Source organism: Pediculus humanus, genomic scaffold, assembly GCF_000006295.1.
Source record: "Pediculus humanus corporis 1103172108257 genomic scaffold, whole genome shotgun sequence".
Classification (NCBI taxonomy): domain Eukaryota; kingdom Metazoa; phylum Arthropoda; class Insecta; order Psocodea; family Pediculidae; genus Pediculus; species Pediculus humanus.
In genome coordinates this window covers 98,098-109,649 of record NW_002987826.1, presented here as the reverse complement: position 1 = coordinate 109,649, position 11,552 = coordinate 98,098, and the positions used below count along the sequence as shown (strand labels likewise).

The 11,552-nt window shown below is 31.0% G+C and overlaps 2 protein-coding genes across 2 annotated transcripts; both read left to right on the top strand.

The window, feature by feature from the left end:
- Positions 1 to 518: 518 nt before the first annotated feature.
- Phum_PHUM486770 (mariner transposase, putative) lies at positions 519 to 1,258 on the top strand (the record flags this gene model as incomplete). Its single annotated transcript, XM_002430440.1, has 2 exons — positions 519 to 590; positions 725 to 1,258. 2 exons carry the CDS (start codon positions 519 to 521, stop codon positions 1,256 to 1,258), a joined length of 606 nt encoding a protein of 201 aa, XP_002430485.1.
- A 2,780-nt stretch (positions 1,259 to 4,038) lies between these two features.
- On the top strand, positions 4,039 to 8,867 carry Phum_PHUM486760 (uncharacterized protein; the record flags this gene model as incomplete). The annotated part of the gene is made up of 4 exons (XM_002430439.1): positions 4,039 to 4,071; positions 4,180 to 7,463; positions 7,860 to 8,169; positions 8,838 to 8,867. The coding sequence occupies 4 exons, from the start codon at positions 4,039 to 4,041 to the stop codon at positions 8,865 to 8,867; spliced, it is 3,657 nt and encodes a 1,218-aa protein (XP_002430484.1).
- Positions 8,868 to 11,552: the final 2,685 nt, after the last annotated feature.

Genomic DNA, 11,552 nt, shown 5'->3' with positions numbered 1-11,552 from the left:
ACGCTCATCGTGATGACACGTCATATTATTTTCATTAATAATTATTGGGTTGGCAAATAAGTAACTGCGGATTTTACCAACAGATAGTTTGTTATTTTTTTTGAGTACGTTTACGTTTTTGTACAGACATGAACTTTTGATATGTTATTACTTGGTTCCTTCTGTAACATTCAGTACCAAAATTTCATTGAACTCTTAAATAGTACGCGAGCAAAAGATAATTAAACATGGGGAGCCAGAGCGAGCATTTCCTCCACATTTTACTTTTTTATTTTTGAAAGAGTGTTAATGCTTCCCAGGCCAATAAAAAGTTGTGGGTCGTGTAGGGGAATGAAGCCTTAATAGAACGGCAGTGTCAAAACTGGTTTGCGAAATTCCGTTCTGGAGATTTTTCTTTGCAAAATGAGGAGTGCTCCGGGCGCCAATTGGAGGTTAAAGATGAGCAAATAAACGCCCTCATTGATTATGATCGGCATAGTTTGACTAAGTACATTGTAAAAAAGCTAGATGAGTCACATATGTGCGTCAAAAACCGTCTGCGGCATCTTGGGTGCCATAAGAAGCTTGATGCGTTACTTTGGGGAACGTTAGTTAACGAGGCGACTCTGTCTTTGCGATATGCTTCTTAAACGCAATGCAAATGATTCTTTTTTGAAAGAATGGTCACCGGAGATGAAAAGTGGGTTGTCTATGATGACTTTTTGAGAAAAAGATCCTGGTTTAGGCAAGGAAACAGGCACCAACAACTTCTAAGACTGACATTCACCAAAAAAAGGTATTGTTATCATTTTGGTGGGATTACAAAGGCATAGTCAACTTTGAGCTGCTGCCACGATGTCAGACCATAAATTCAGAGGTTTACATTCGACAATTGACAAATTTAAATGATACCATCCAAGAAAAACGACCGGAACTAGCCAATAGCAAAGGAATTGTCTTTCACCACCATAATGCCAGGCCCTCCCCATCTTTAGCCACTGGACAAAAACTACTGGAGCTAGGCTGGAATGTTTTGCTGCACCCTCCATATAGTCCCAAACTAGCTCCAAATAATTATCATTTTTTCCGATTCCTAAAAAATTTTTTAAACGGACAAAAATTCCAAAACGACAATGAGGTCAAAACTGCATTGGAGCAGTTTTTTGCTCCTAAAACTAAAGAGTTGTATAAAAAAAGGAAAATGATACCACCCGAAAAATGTCAAAAGGTCACTAATAATAATAAACATAATATAATAGATAAAAATAATTTGACATAATTAATAAATCGTTTTTTGTTTTCTTAAAAAATTCGTAATTATTTATTTGCCAACCCAATAAATACACGTTTCAAATAATAATAAATTTAAAATTCATATCGGTTGTGACGAATGCGCGTTGCTTTTTACGCGCGTTAAATAGAAAAAAACGCGGGAAAATGCGCGCGCGCACTTTCTTTTGTAAAAAAAAAAAGAACTCATTATACGTATATGTAAAAACTTGACATTTTGTGTTATAATAAGAGGAAGACGGTTAAAAGCAGAAGAAAATATAAAACGACGACGACTGGAGAAAATATTTTTAAAAATTTCTCCAGTTTTTTTTTTTTTTTTATTTCTCCAGTTTTTTTTTTTTTTTTATTTCTCCAGTTTTTTTTTTTTGGCTGACTGACGTTGTTATTATTATTATTATTATTAAATTAATGACACTTGACCTGTCAGGTTATGATTACCGTAATTTCTTTCAAGGATTTTTTTTTTTTTTTAATAATAATTTTCACTTTTATTATTATTTTTATTATTATTATTATTATTATTATTATTATTATTATTATTATTATTATTATCGCGAATGCTACCGTTATTTAAATGAGAATGCCAAAAAAAAAATTAATCTCGTAACAAAAATTTGTTGTCGGTTACAAACGACGACGAGGGAAATTTTTTTTTTTTTTTTCGTAAATGATTTACGTTGAGATTAGAATTTTTGCAAACGTGAAAATTTGTTGACATTTTCATATTAATAATAATAATAATAATAATAATAATAATAATGATGATGATGATGATGATGATGATGATGATGATGACGCCGATGACGATGACGATGATTAAAAAATTTTAATTGTATTTTTTTTTTTTTTTTGACGGCATCATTTTGTAAATTAACGCAGCGTAAACGCTCGTAAATATTATTATTATCATCATCATTATTATTATTATCATTATTATCATTATTATTATTATTACTATTAATTTTGCGAAATAAATAATTTTGTAATCGAGAGTAAGTTTGCCATAAAATAATACGAATACCCTCAATTCGCTTAACTAACTCGTTTTAAAAAAAAAAAATTATTATTATTATTATTATTATCGATAATATAAGGATCGTGTTATGTATTTATTTATTTATGGATTTACTTATTGATACATAAATAAATAATTTAGATATAAGTGAAATTAAAATTACGTAAGGCGCGATATAAAAAAAAATAAAATAAAATGTGGAGTAATGTAGAGATTCGGTTTTATTAGTTTTCTGTTTAAAAAAAAAAACATGGCGGCGGTCATTTAAAAATCTTTTTTTTTTTATATAACGAATAAGTCAGTCAGTCAGTCAGTCAATCAATCAATCAATCAATCACTTAAAGTAATCTTTGATTCGTTAAAAAAAGAAATTTAACGTGTCATTTTTGACGTAACTAATATTAAAAAGAAAAAAAAAAAAAAAAAAAAAAATGACCGTGGGAAAAAAAAATTTTCTGATACTACCTAATAAGGAAAGTTTTTTTTTTTTTTTGGTAAAAGGTGAAAGGTGGTGTCGGTTGTTATCACACGGATAACATTGAATGATAACACCAAAAAAAAAACATTTTAAAACAACGAATTAACGATGATGATGATGATGATTTGTCACAAATCATTTCTTTTTTTTTTTTTATTACTACTCTACTTAATTCTTATTTATTAATAATAATAATAATAATAGGTAAATTATTTTCACTTTTAAATAGTAAAAAGAATGGGGGGAGGGGAAAAAAACCGGGTTATCGAGTAAGAAGTACTTTTTTTTTTTTTTTTTTAATACGTAAAAGGAAACGGAAAGAAAAAATTTTTTTTTTTAAAAAGAATTAATATTCGAGTCCGGATTTGACCTTCGAAACCGTTTTTTTATTTTTTATTTTTCTTTTTAATGATAATGATAACTGGAAGGAAGATGATTTGGTGAAATTTTCAATTTAAACTCTCCCCATACAACGACTACAACAACAAAAAATCATGTGAAAGTTACATCGGTGTCAAAAATAATAATAATAATGTTTTATTACGATCTCCTCATACTCTGTACGTTACTTTAATTTTCAATATATAAACCCGCACGTTTATATTATTATTCTAATCCCACGTTTTTTTTTTTTTTTTGATACATATAAGAATTAATGCGAACTCAATTTGTTTTTGCTTGTTTTTTTTTAAATTTAAATTTTATTGATAAAATTTCCATTCGTCGTCATAATATTTACGTAACGGAAAATGTTAATAATAATAATAATAATAGTAAATATATTTATCGGTCGTAATTATTATTATTATTAATAAAAACTGAAAAAAAAAAAATTATTTTAGAATATTTCAAAGTAAAAGTGGTGAAAGAAAGAAAAAAATTGAAAATTTTCATATTAAATAAGAAATTATTAAAATGTCGTCATAATTAATATTCACTTTCCAACTGGCAAACGCGCACGCACACACGCACGCACACACTTGATTACATACCGGATTTTATTTTTTTGATTTCCGGTAATTTTTTTTTTTTATTTTTATTAACGAGACGACCTTAACTCGAGTAAATTTTCTCGTTTTACAAAATGACTTTCGTGGATTTATTTCAATAATTTATTTTTAATAATATACGCTTAATAAAATTTCACAAGTACGTAATTAATCGAAAAGTTAAAATATTAATGATGATGATGATAGTTAAGAGTGCGGTGTTTGATTTAAATTATTATTATTATTATTATTACTTTGAAAGTGTGTTTGATGAAATTTTTTAAATGAATTGCATTTATTTTAATCGGGATTTTACCGTAGATGGAAAAAGGTCGTTAATCGAAAGTTTCCTTATCATCAAAACGGCTTTGATAAAAAAAAATTAATTTATTTACCCGTTAAATTTTTATTTTTTTTTTTTATAGTTTTGTGTGACAACGACAGCGTTGGCACTCACGACTCCTCCGTCTTCCGTAAAAAGTTCACACCCGTACGAGTTTGTACGTGGCGGTAATGCTAAAGCAGAGGCTACTGGAGTTAAACCCCGTGCAAAAGTTACTTCATCAAATGGAAGCGATAAAAGCGGGAAAAAAACAAACGGTGTTCCATCGTATGCCGTGTCCATGGAACCCTTGGTCAAATATTCTCAACCCGATCCATTGTATAACGAGGAGGATAAAAAAGTGAAAGGAAAATCTTCGGATGAAAAAAAAAGTGATCTTGTCAGAGTTAAAAAGGATGATTCGTTTGCCGAAGGTTATGGCGTGCCAAGTAAGATCTCACCGAAAGTCGGTTTGATCTATCCGTACGATGATGGTTTATTAGGCGGCGGTCATCAACATTTGGGTTACACCGGACCAGGTTCTTATTTTGACAATCATTATCCGCAAGAACCTGAGCCCATAATCGAAATCATTATTAAAGAATCAAATCAATCACTACCGGCTCCTCCTCCACCGCCGCCACCACCTAAAAAGAAAAAGAAAGAACCAGTTCAAGTTTATTACGTAAAATATAAAAAAGAACCGTCGTCTCACTACGGAGGAGAAAAAATTGTTTACGAACCTCCCGTGCCAGCAATTACGCCACCGACTAACAATGATAATCATCAGGAAGAAGAAGAAAAAGAAGATTATCATCATTATCATCACGAAGAGCCAGTCACTCTCTCTCCTAAGCCCAGCACGACTTTAAAGGCCATTATAAGACCCGATTCGGAAACATATCATGGTAGTGGACTTCATATAACTTTTGGAGGTCCCAAAGAAGAAGATAATCACTACGGTTCTCATCCTCATCATCACGTTGTCGGAAATTACGAAGAGCAATCCGCTCCTCAACCGTCAGTTCTTTTACCACCGAAACCTAAAATCAATGCCGCTTCAAAAGTTCATACCGAGTCTCAACTTAAAAAAAGGAATCCTGCTCCTTTTCATTCTCAAACTCCTCCACCACAGCAATCATTTTACAATCAGCAGCAATCTTATTCGTCATTTAACGATATCTACAGGCCTACGGCAGTACCTCAATTCCCTCAAACTCCTCGTTTTGCGGTTCAACCTCAGCCATTTACTCTTCCTCAACATTTGTCCAAAGTTCAACCTAATTTTCCATCTTCATCTCAATCACCGAGACACAATGCACCCTTGCGCTACACAACACTTCCGCAATTTCAAAATTTTCCCAAACAGCAAAATTTCGCATTTCCTGGAAGTCATCCCTCTCATCCACCTCCTCCTCCACCTCAACCCTCTCCTCAATTACCGGTTCCTCAGCCTACCCAAACACAAACGGTTTATTCAATTAATCAACCCCATTTAAAATCTACGTTTCAAATAAACCCACGCTCGACTCCGCCACCCTACCATACAATCAGCAATCGCGTTAATCAACACGGTTTTCCAAAAGCTCAACCGCCATCTCCAAGTCCGTCTGCTCCAACTTTCCAACAACCTTTAAGACCAACTCCTCACGCACAAGTTTCATTTTCAAAACCGTCTCCATTCTCTCAAAATTCGAATACATTTTCTCAATCGAGTCCCATTGTTTCTCAAACTTCATTTTCTCAACAACCAAGGGTTATAAATCCTCCACGAAACCATAATTTACCACAACCTTCACCATCTTTGCCTCCTCAACATCATCATTCTTTGCGTGCTCAAGCAGAAATTGAACAGCAGCGGCAGCTAGCACTATTAAATCAGCAACAACGACAACAACATTTAGAACAAATAAAACAACACCAGCAATTTGTTCAACAACAACGTCAACAGCAACAGCAACAACAACAACAATTAGAGCAACTTAAGCAGCAACAACTGCGTCAAAAACAAATAGAACATTTAACACAATTACAACGACAACAGCAACCAATCGATTCATATAACCAATATCAACTTCAGAAAAACCAACAGCAACAACAACAAATTGATCAGTTTAATAAATTCCAACAACAACAACAACAACAGCAACAACAATTGGAACAATTAAATCAAATTCAACGTCAAAAAGAAATAGAACAATTTAATCAATTACAAAGGCAAAAAGAAATCGAAGAATACAATCAGCGACAACGTCAACAACAACAAATCGAACAACTTAACCAACTGCACCGTCAACAATTGCAAACAACATCGCACCTTGGTCAAGGATTTCAAAAGCCAAATTTTGCAAACAATCAACCCAAACCTCAATCTGAATACGAACCTGAAATAATTAAATCCATTTCTCCAGATTTTCCTTTCACCGAACCTAGGTACGAGTCGCAGCCAACAGCCGCTTCTCCCACCCCTCCTCCTTCACAATTTCGCCCGACGTTAAAATCTATCACTCAACAATATACAGTTCCGAGAACCACGGTGACAACCACCGAACGACCAGTTAAAACGGAATCTAAAGAACCAGAAGTGGAATACATAACGGAAGATCCTAAAAAGGCTGCCGAAGAAAAAAGGAGAAAAGAAGAAAGGAAAAAACAAAACGTGGCAGCTCTTCCAGATGAAGTGCCTGAAGATTTACGTCAGCAACTTCTCAGTTCGGACATACTTGGTAATGCTGACATTCAAATTTTGGATTACGATAAAATCGGAGACATTCCAATCGACAAACTTCCACCGGAGGCTTTGGCAAACTTTCAAGCCGTAGCCGGTAGCAATCCCGTTCCTTCAATAGTCAGACCGAAATTCGGTGATAAAAAGCCTCGGGATCAAGTAGACGACATCGAAGCCGAAGGATCGGAACCGCAAGGAGTCGCCGTCGCACCTCCCCCATCGAGCGTCATGGAAATGAAAGTTGTGCGATACAATCCGGACAGCAAAGAAGGAGCTCAAATAGCCAATCAATACGTTCAACAAGACGCTACCCAATTGGAACCCGTGGTCTTGAACGATTCGAGATACAACAGATATCTACCGTTAAAAGTTTCCGGCGCTCAATTTCCGGTTCCGGACGTTCCAGAGCTCAAAGGTAAAAACGTCACGAGCGTCGTAGTGTTGGCTCCGGTAGATTACGAATTTTTACAAAGGGGCGAAGACGTGACGCAAGGAAGATCGGCTCATCCCGTGCTGGAAGTTCAAGGCGTTCACTTCGTCGCCGGAGACGTTCTTAAAACTTTGGTAAAAAGACCGACTGCTGAAAATTATAAGATTTGGCTGGAGAAGGAAAATAGGACGCCCGTAGACAAACAATCGGTTGTTTTATTAGTCATAGAGTAAGTCAAATTCATTCATTAGAAATCACAAAAAAAATTTTTCCAGAATGATTTTCCATAAGTTAAATGATAATTAAACTCGCTGGAAGGAATTGATGAATAAATCTTTTGTTAATTAGTTTCACTAAAATAACGTTTGTAGTCATTAAAAAAAATTAAAATTTAATTTTCATTTGAAAGGTAAAAGAAGAAGCAGAAGACAAAAAATAATTAGCCTTTTTTTTAATTTTGCGTTGTAGTTTTATTATTTATTACAATTTTATGTTAATTTTAAACTCTATTCAACAACGACTACAACTCACTACATCATTAGATAATCATTTTTATTTTTTGTGGTCATTGACTGGAAGAAAATTTTAAAATTTAATCCGCCTTTTTTTTTTTCTATTAATTTAGTTCGAAAAATAATTCGACGGATCAATCGAAAGAAATATTCATGTACGACATCGGTACGAAAAAAGTGAGCAAATTAAGCGGAGAATTAAGTGCTCAATTTGTTGAAGTGGCAGAATCAAATTCGGAAAACGACGATTTAGACGATATATCGGATGGTCAAAACGGAAGTTTCACATTCAAAGAAGCTTCTCAAGTGTCTGGAGCAAACGGTGGACCGCAGCATCCCGTTAACGCTCATCCACCCGTACACGGTTCCTCACATTTGGGAAACGGTAACGTTCCTCCTCAAGTTTCTAATCACGGTCAAGTGGTAAGAACGCAAAGAGAAACGGGAAAAGTTTCCGGAAGTGTGAAAAAATCCGCAAAAACCGTTACGCCGAGATAGAAAAGGAACAACAACAAAGGAAAAGATGAGTAAAAAAAAAAAAAAAAAAGGATGACCCCGAAAAATTTATCTTTAGCTGCCATTAATTATTAATAATTTCTTCTTTTTTTTTTTTTTTAATTAATTTTAACTTTTTCGTTCTTCCTTGCCACTTTATTATTACTATCATTATTATTATTATTATTATTAAAATTATTATTTATTATTTCATACGATCATCGATTTCCATAATTTTAATTTTAAAAAATTTATTTTCGAATTTGTTTTTTCTCTAATTTTTAAAATTCTAACTTTCCTCTTTTTATCTCTCTCTCTCTCTCTCTGTCTATCTTTCTCTTTCTTTTTCTCGTAAATTATTATTATTATTATCATCGTAAAAATCAGGTAATAATAATTTCGTAAGTAAAAAAAAAAAAAAAAAAAAAATTACATAAATTTAATAAAAGTTTTTTCCATGTGAAATTTATTTACGTGTGCCACATTTTTTTTTTCTCATCTCTTCGGTCATCTTTTGCAATCGACCGCAAACAACCAACCGCCAACAACCGACAACTAACAAACAACTTCATCATTTTTCTTGTTTTTACCCGAAGAAGATAAAGTTCTGTTGTTCAGATTTATAACAAATGTCAGATACGAGATTTCCCCTTTTTTCTTATTATTTTATCTCTTTCGATTATTTTGTTTTTTTTTTTTTTTGCGAAACGGCAAACATTATTATTATTATCATTATTATTATTATCTATACGAAGAATGTATGTGTATTAGGTACGCGTCCATGTTTTTTTTTTTTTTTTAACGTGTAATCATATTGTATATTAAAACAATTAAAAAAAAAAAAAAACTCCGGCGTGAATGAGTTATTAATAATAATATTATTGTCATTATTATTATTATTATTATTATTATTATTAAAATTATATATATATATGTATGTATACATAAGTTTGTTTTTTTTTTTTTTTTGTTTAAATGTCAATTAAATTATAAATAATAATAATTCAAATTGCAATTGAAAATTATAACAATTTTTTTTATATTTTTTTTTCGAAAAACATCCTTTGTTTGCTATAAAACAAATCGATCGTGATGATGATGACGTCATCGTTTAAAATTAAAATGTATCACGTGGTCTCCCACTACCACTACTACTACCGACCTACTAAATTTAAAATAATTATTATTATTAATATGGGTGCGGTCGTGTGTGAGTTTTTTTTTTATAATTTTTGTACCGTTGGATAATAAATCCATTTAATGATGATAATGATGATGATAATAATAATGATTATATTTATAGATAACTGACCTTAACCAAAAAATTAAGAGAGAGGTGGGAGGTGGGAGGTGGGAGGGGATTTCGCCTCGAACGATAACAAATAAAAAAAAATTCAGGGGATTTAAATAAAATAAAATAAAAAAAAAACAAGTTTTACATTTTTGGTAAAAACGAAATGGGGGCGGAGGGAGGAATGGGGGGAGGAGGATCCGTTAAAAATAAATCGAAACGATGTTAATAATAATAATAATAAAATACGACACGGTTGATTTCCGTTAAATGTTTAAATAATATGAAAAAAATTTTTTTGTTGTTGAGGATTTTAAAAAAAAATTTTGACGTCATCGTTTTATACAAAAAATGAATCCACCGTAGTGTTATTATTATTATTATTATTATTATTATTATTATTATTATTATTATTATTATTATTATTATTATTATTATTATTATTATTATTATTATTGACAACGTTTTTGGGATTTATTATTATTATTATAATCCTTTTTTTTTTTAAACTTTCACCCATTTATCCGTTGTAATAATTAATGTTTTACGTTGAGTAAATAATGTCGGACATTTTTACCTTTGATAATGATAATAATATTTTTATTGTTGTTACGTTTTTTATCAAAATTTTAGTCGAAAATTTTAGTCGAAAATTTTTAGAAATTTTTTTTTTTTTTCGAAAGAATTTACCACCATAAGCTAACAATTAAAAATTTTCTGAAAAGTTATTAAACAAAAACCGGTTTTGTCCTTTTTGGTTTTTAAATTTTTCTTTTACTTTCGGCCATTTTAAAAAAAAAATTTTTTATAATCAAAAGTTAATAAAACAAAATGGCGTCCGAGACTGAAGTTCCCGTTGAAAAATTGAAAAAAAAAAGTTAAAATAATAATAATAATAATAATTAAAAAAGGATGTCAGATTTTAGATATAAAAGACGGATGAACAAGTACAACAACGACAACAACTTGTGGTTGTTGTTGTTGTTGTTGTGATGCACTCTGGAGAAAAATAAAAACTGGACTTTCTACTCGATCGTTACGTAATAAAAAAAAAATTAAAATGAATACATTTAATATTATTATTATTATTATTCTTTCGGGTTATTTTTATTTTTTTTCATTATCGAGATTTCGAGATCGAATATGGCGGCGGCGAATCGAATGGTAATTTAAAACAGTTAACGATTTTTACAAAAGAAATTAGAAATTATTATTATTATTTTTTTTAACATCATCATCATCATCATCATCATCATTTATCGTCTGCTTTAAAATCCACTTTTTTTGCACTTTTTGACCTTTTTCTTCTTTTTCTTCTTCTTCTTACTACGAACGATGATTCGTTTATTTAAATCATTTCCCCCTCCCCCCGTGAATCTTCTCCTTCCTCTCTTTCTCTCTCTTTCATCTTTTATTTTTATTATTATTATTTCTCGAGTGAAAGTTATTTTACGTTATTATTATTATTATTATTATTATTTTATTTTCAGCAAATTATTATGTGTGCGGAAATGACCGGAAAATACAAAGTTTTATTTTTTTTAAAATACTTTTCCTTATTTTTTTTCCATTATTATTATTATTATTATAAATATAAACCTTTCCCCCCACCTCTTCCTCCTCCTTCCCCTCTATAAAAAAAACGTTTTTTTTGTGGGGGGAGGGGGGGGGTTTAAAGCGTCGCGTTCGAAACGGTTTGTTATCATTAAACGATAAGTTTTTTTTTTCTTATTAATTAAATAAATAAATTTAATTTCGCACTTAATTAATTTATTTAGGTTATTAACCGTTAAAATCCAACATCGTGATACAAAATTAATAACTCATACTATCACGTGATTACATATTATTATTAATAATAATAATAATAATTTCACAATTTTATATATACGATGAACTGATTTTATTTTATTATTATTAAAGAAAGTCTTTTGAAACTTCGATAAAGATATTTAAAAAATACAATAATTATCATTATTGCAAAAATTTTTTTCAAACGTTTTATGACGTCATTACGTAA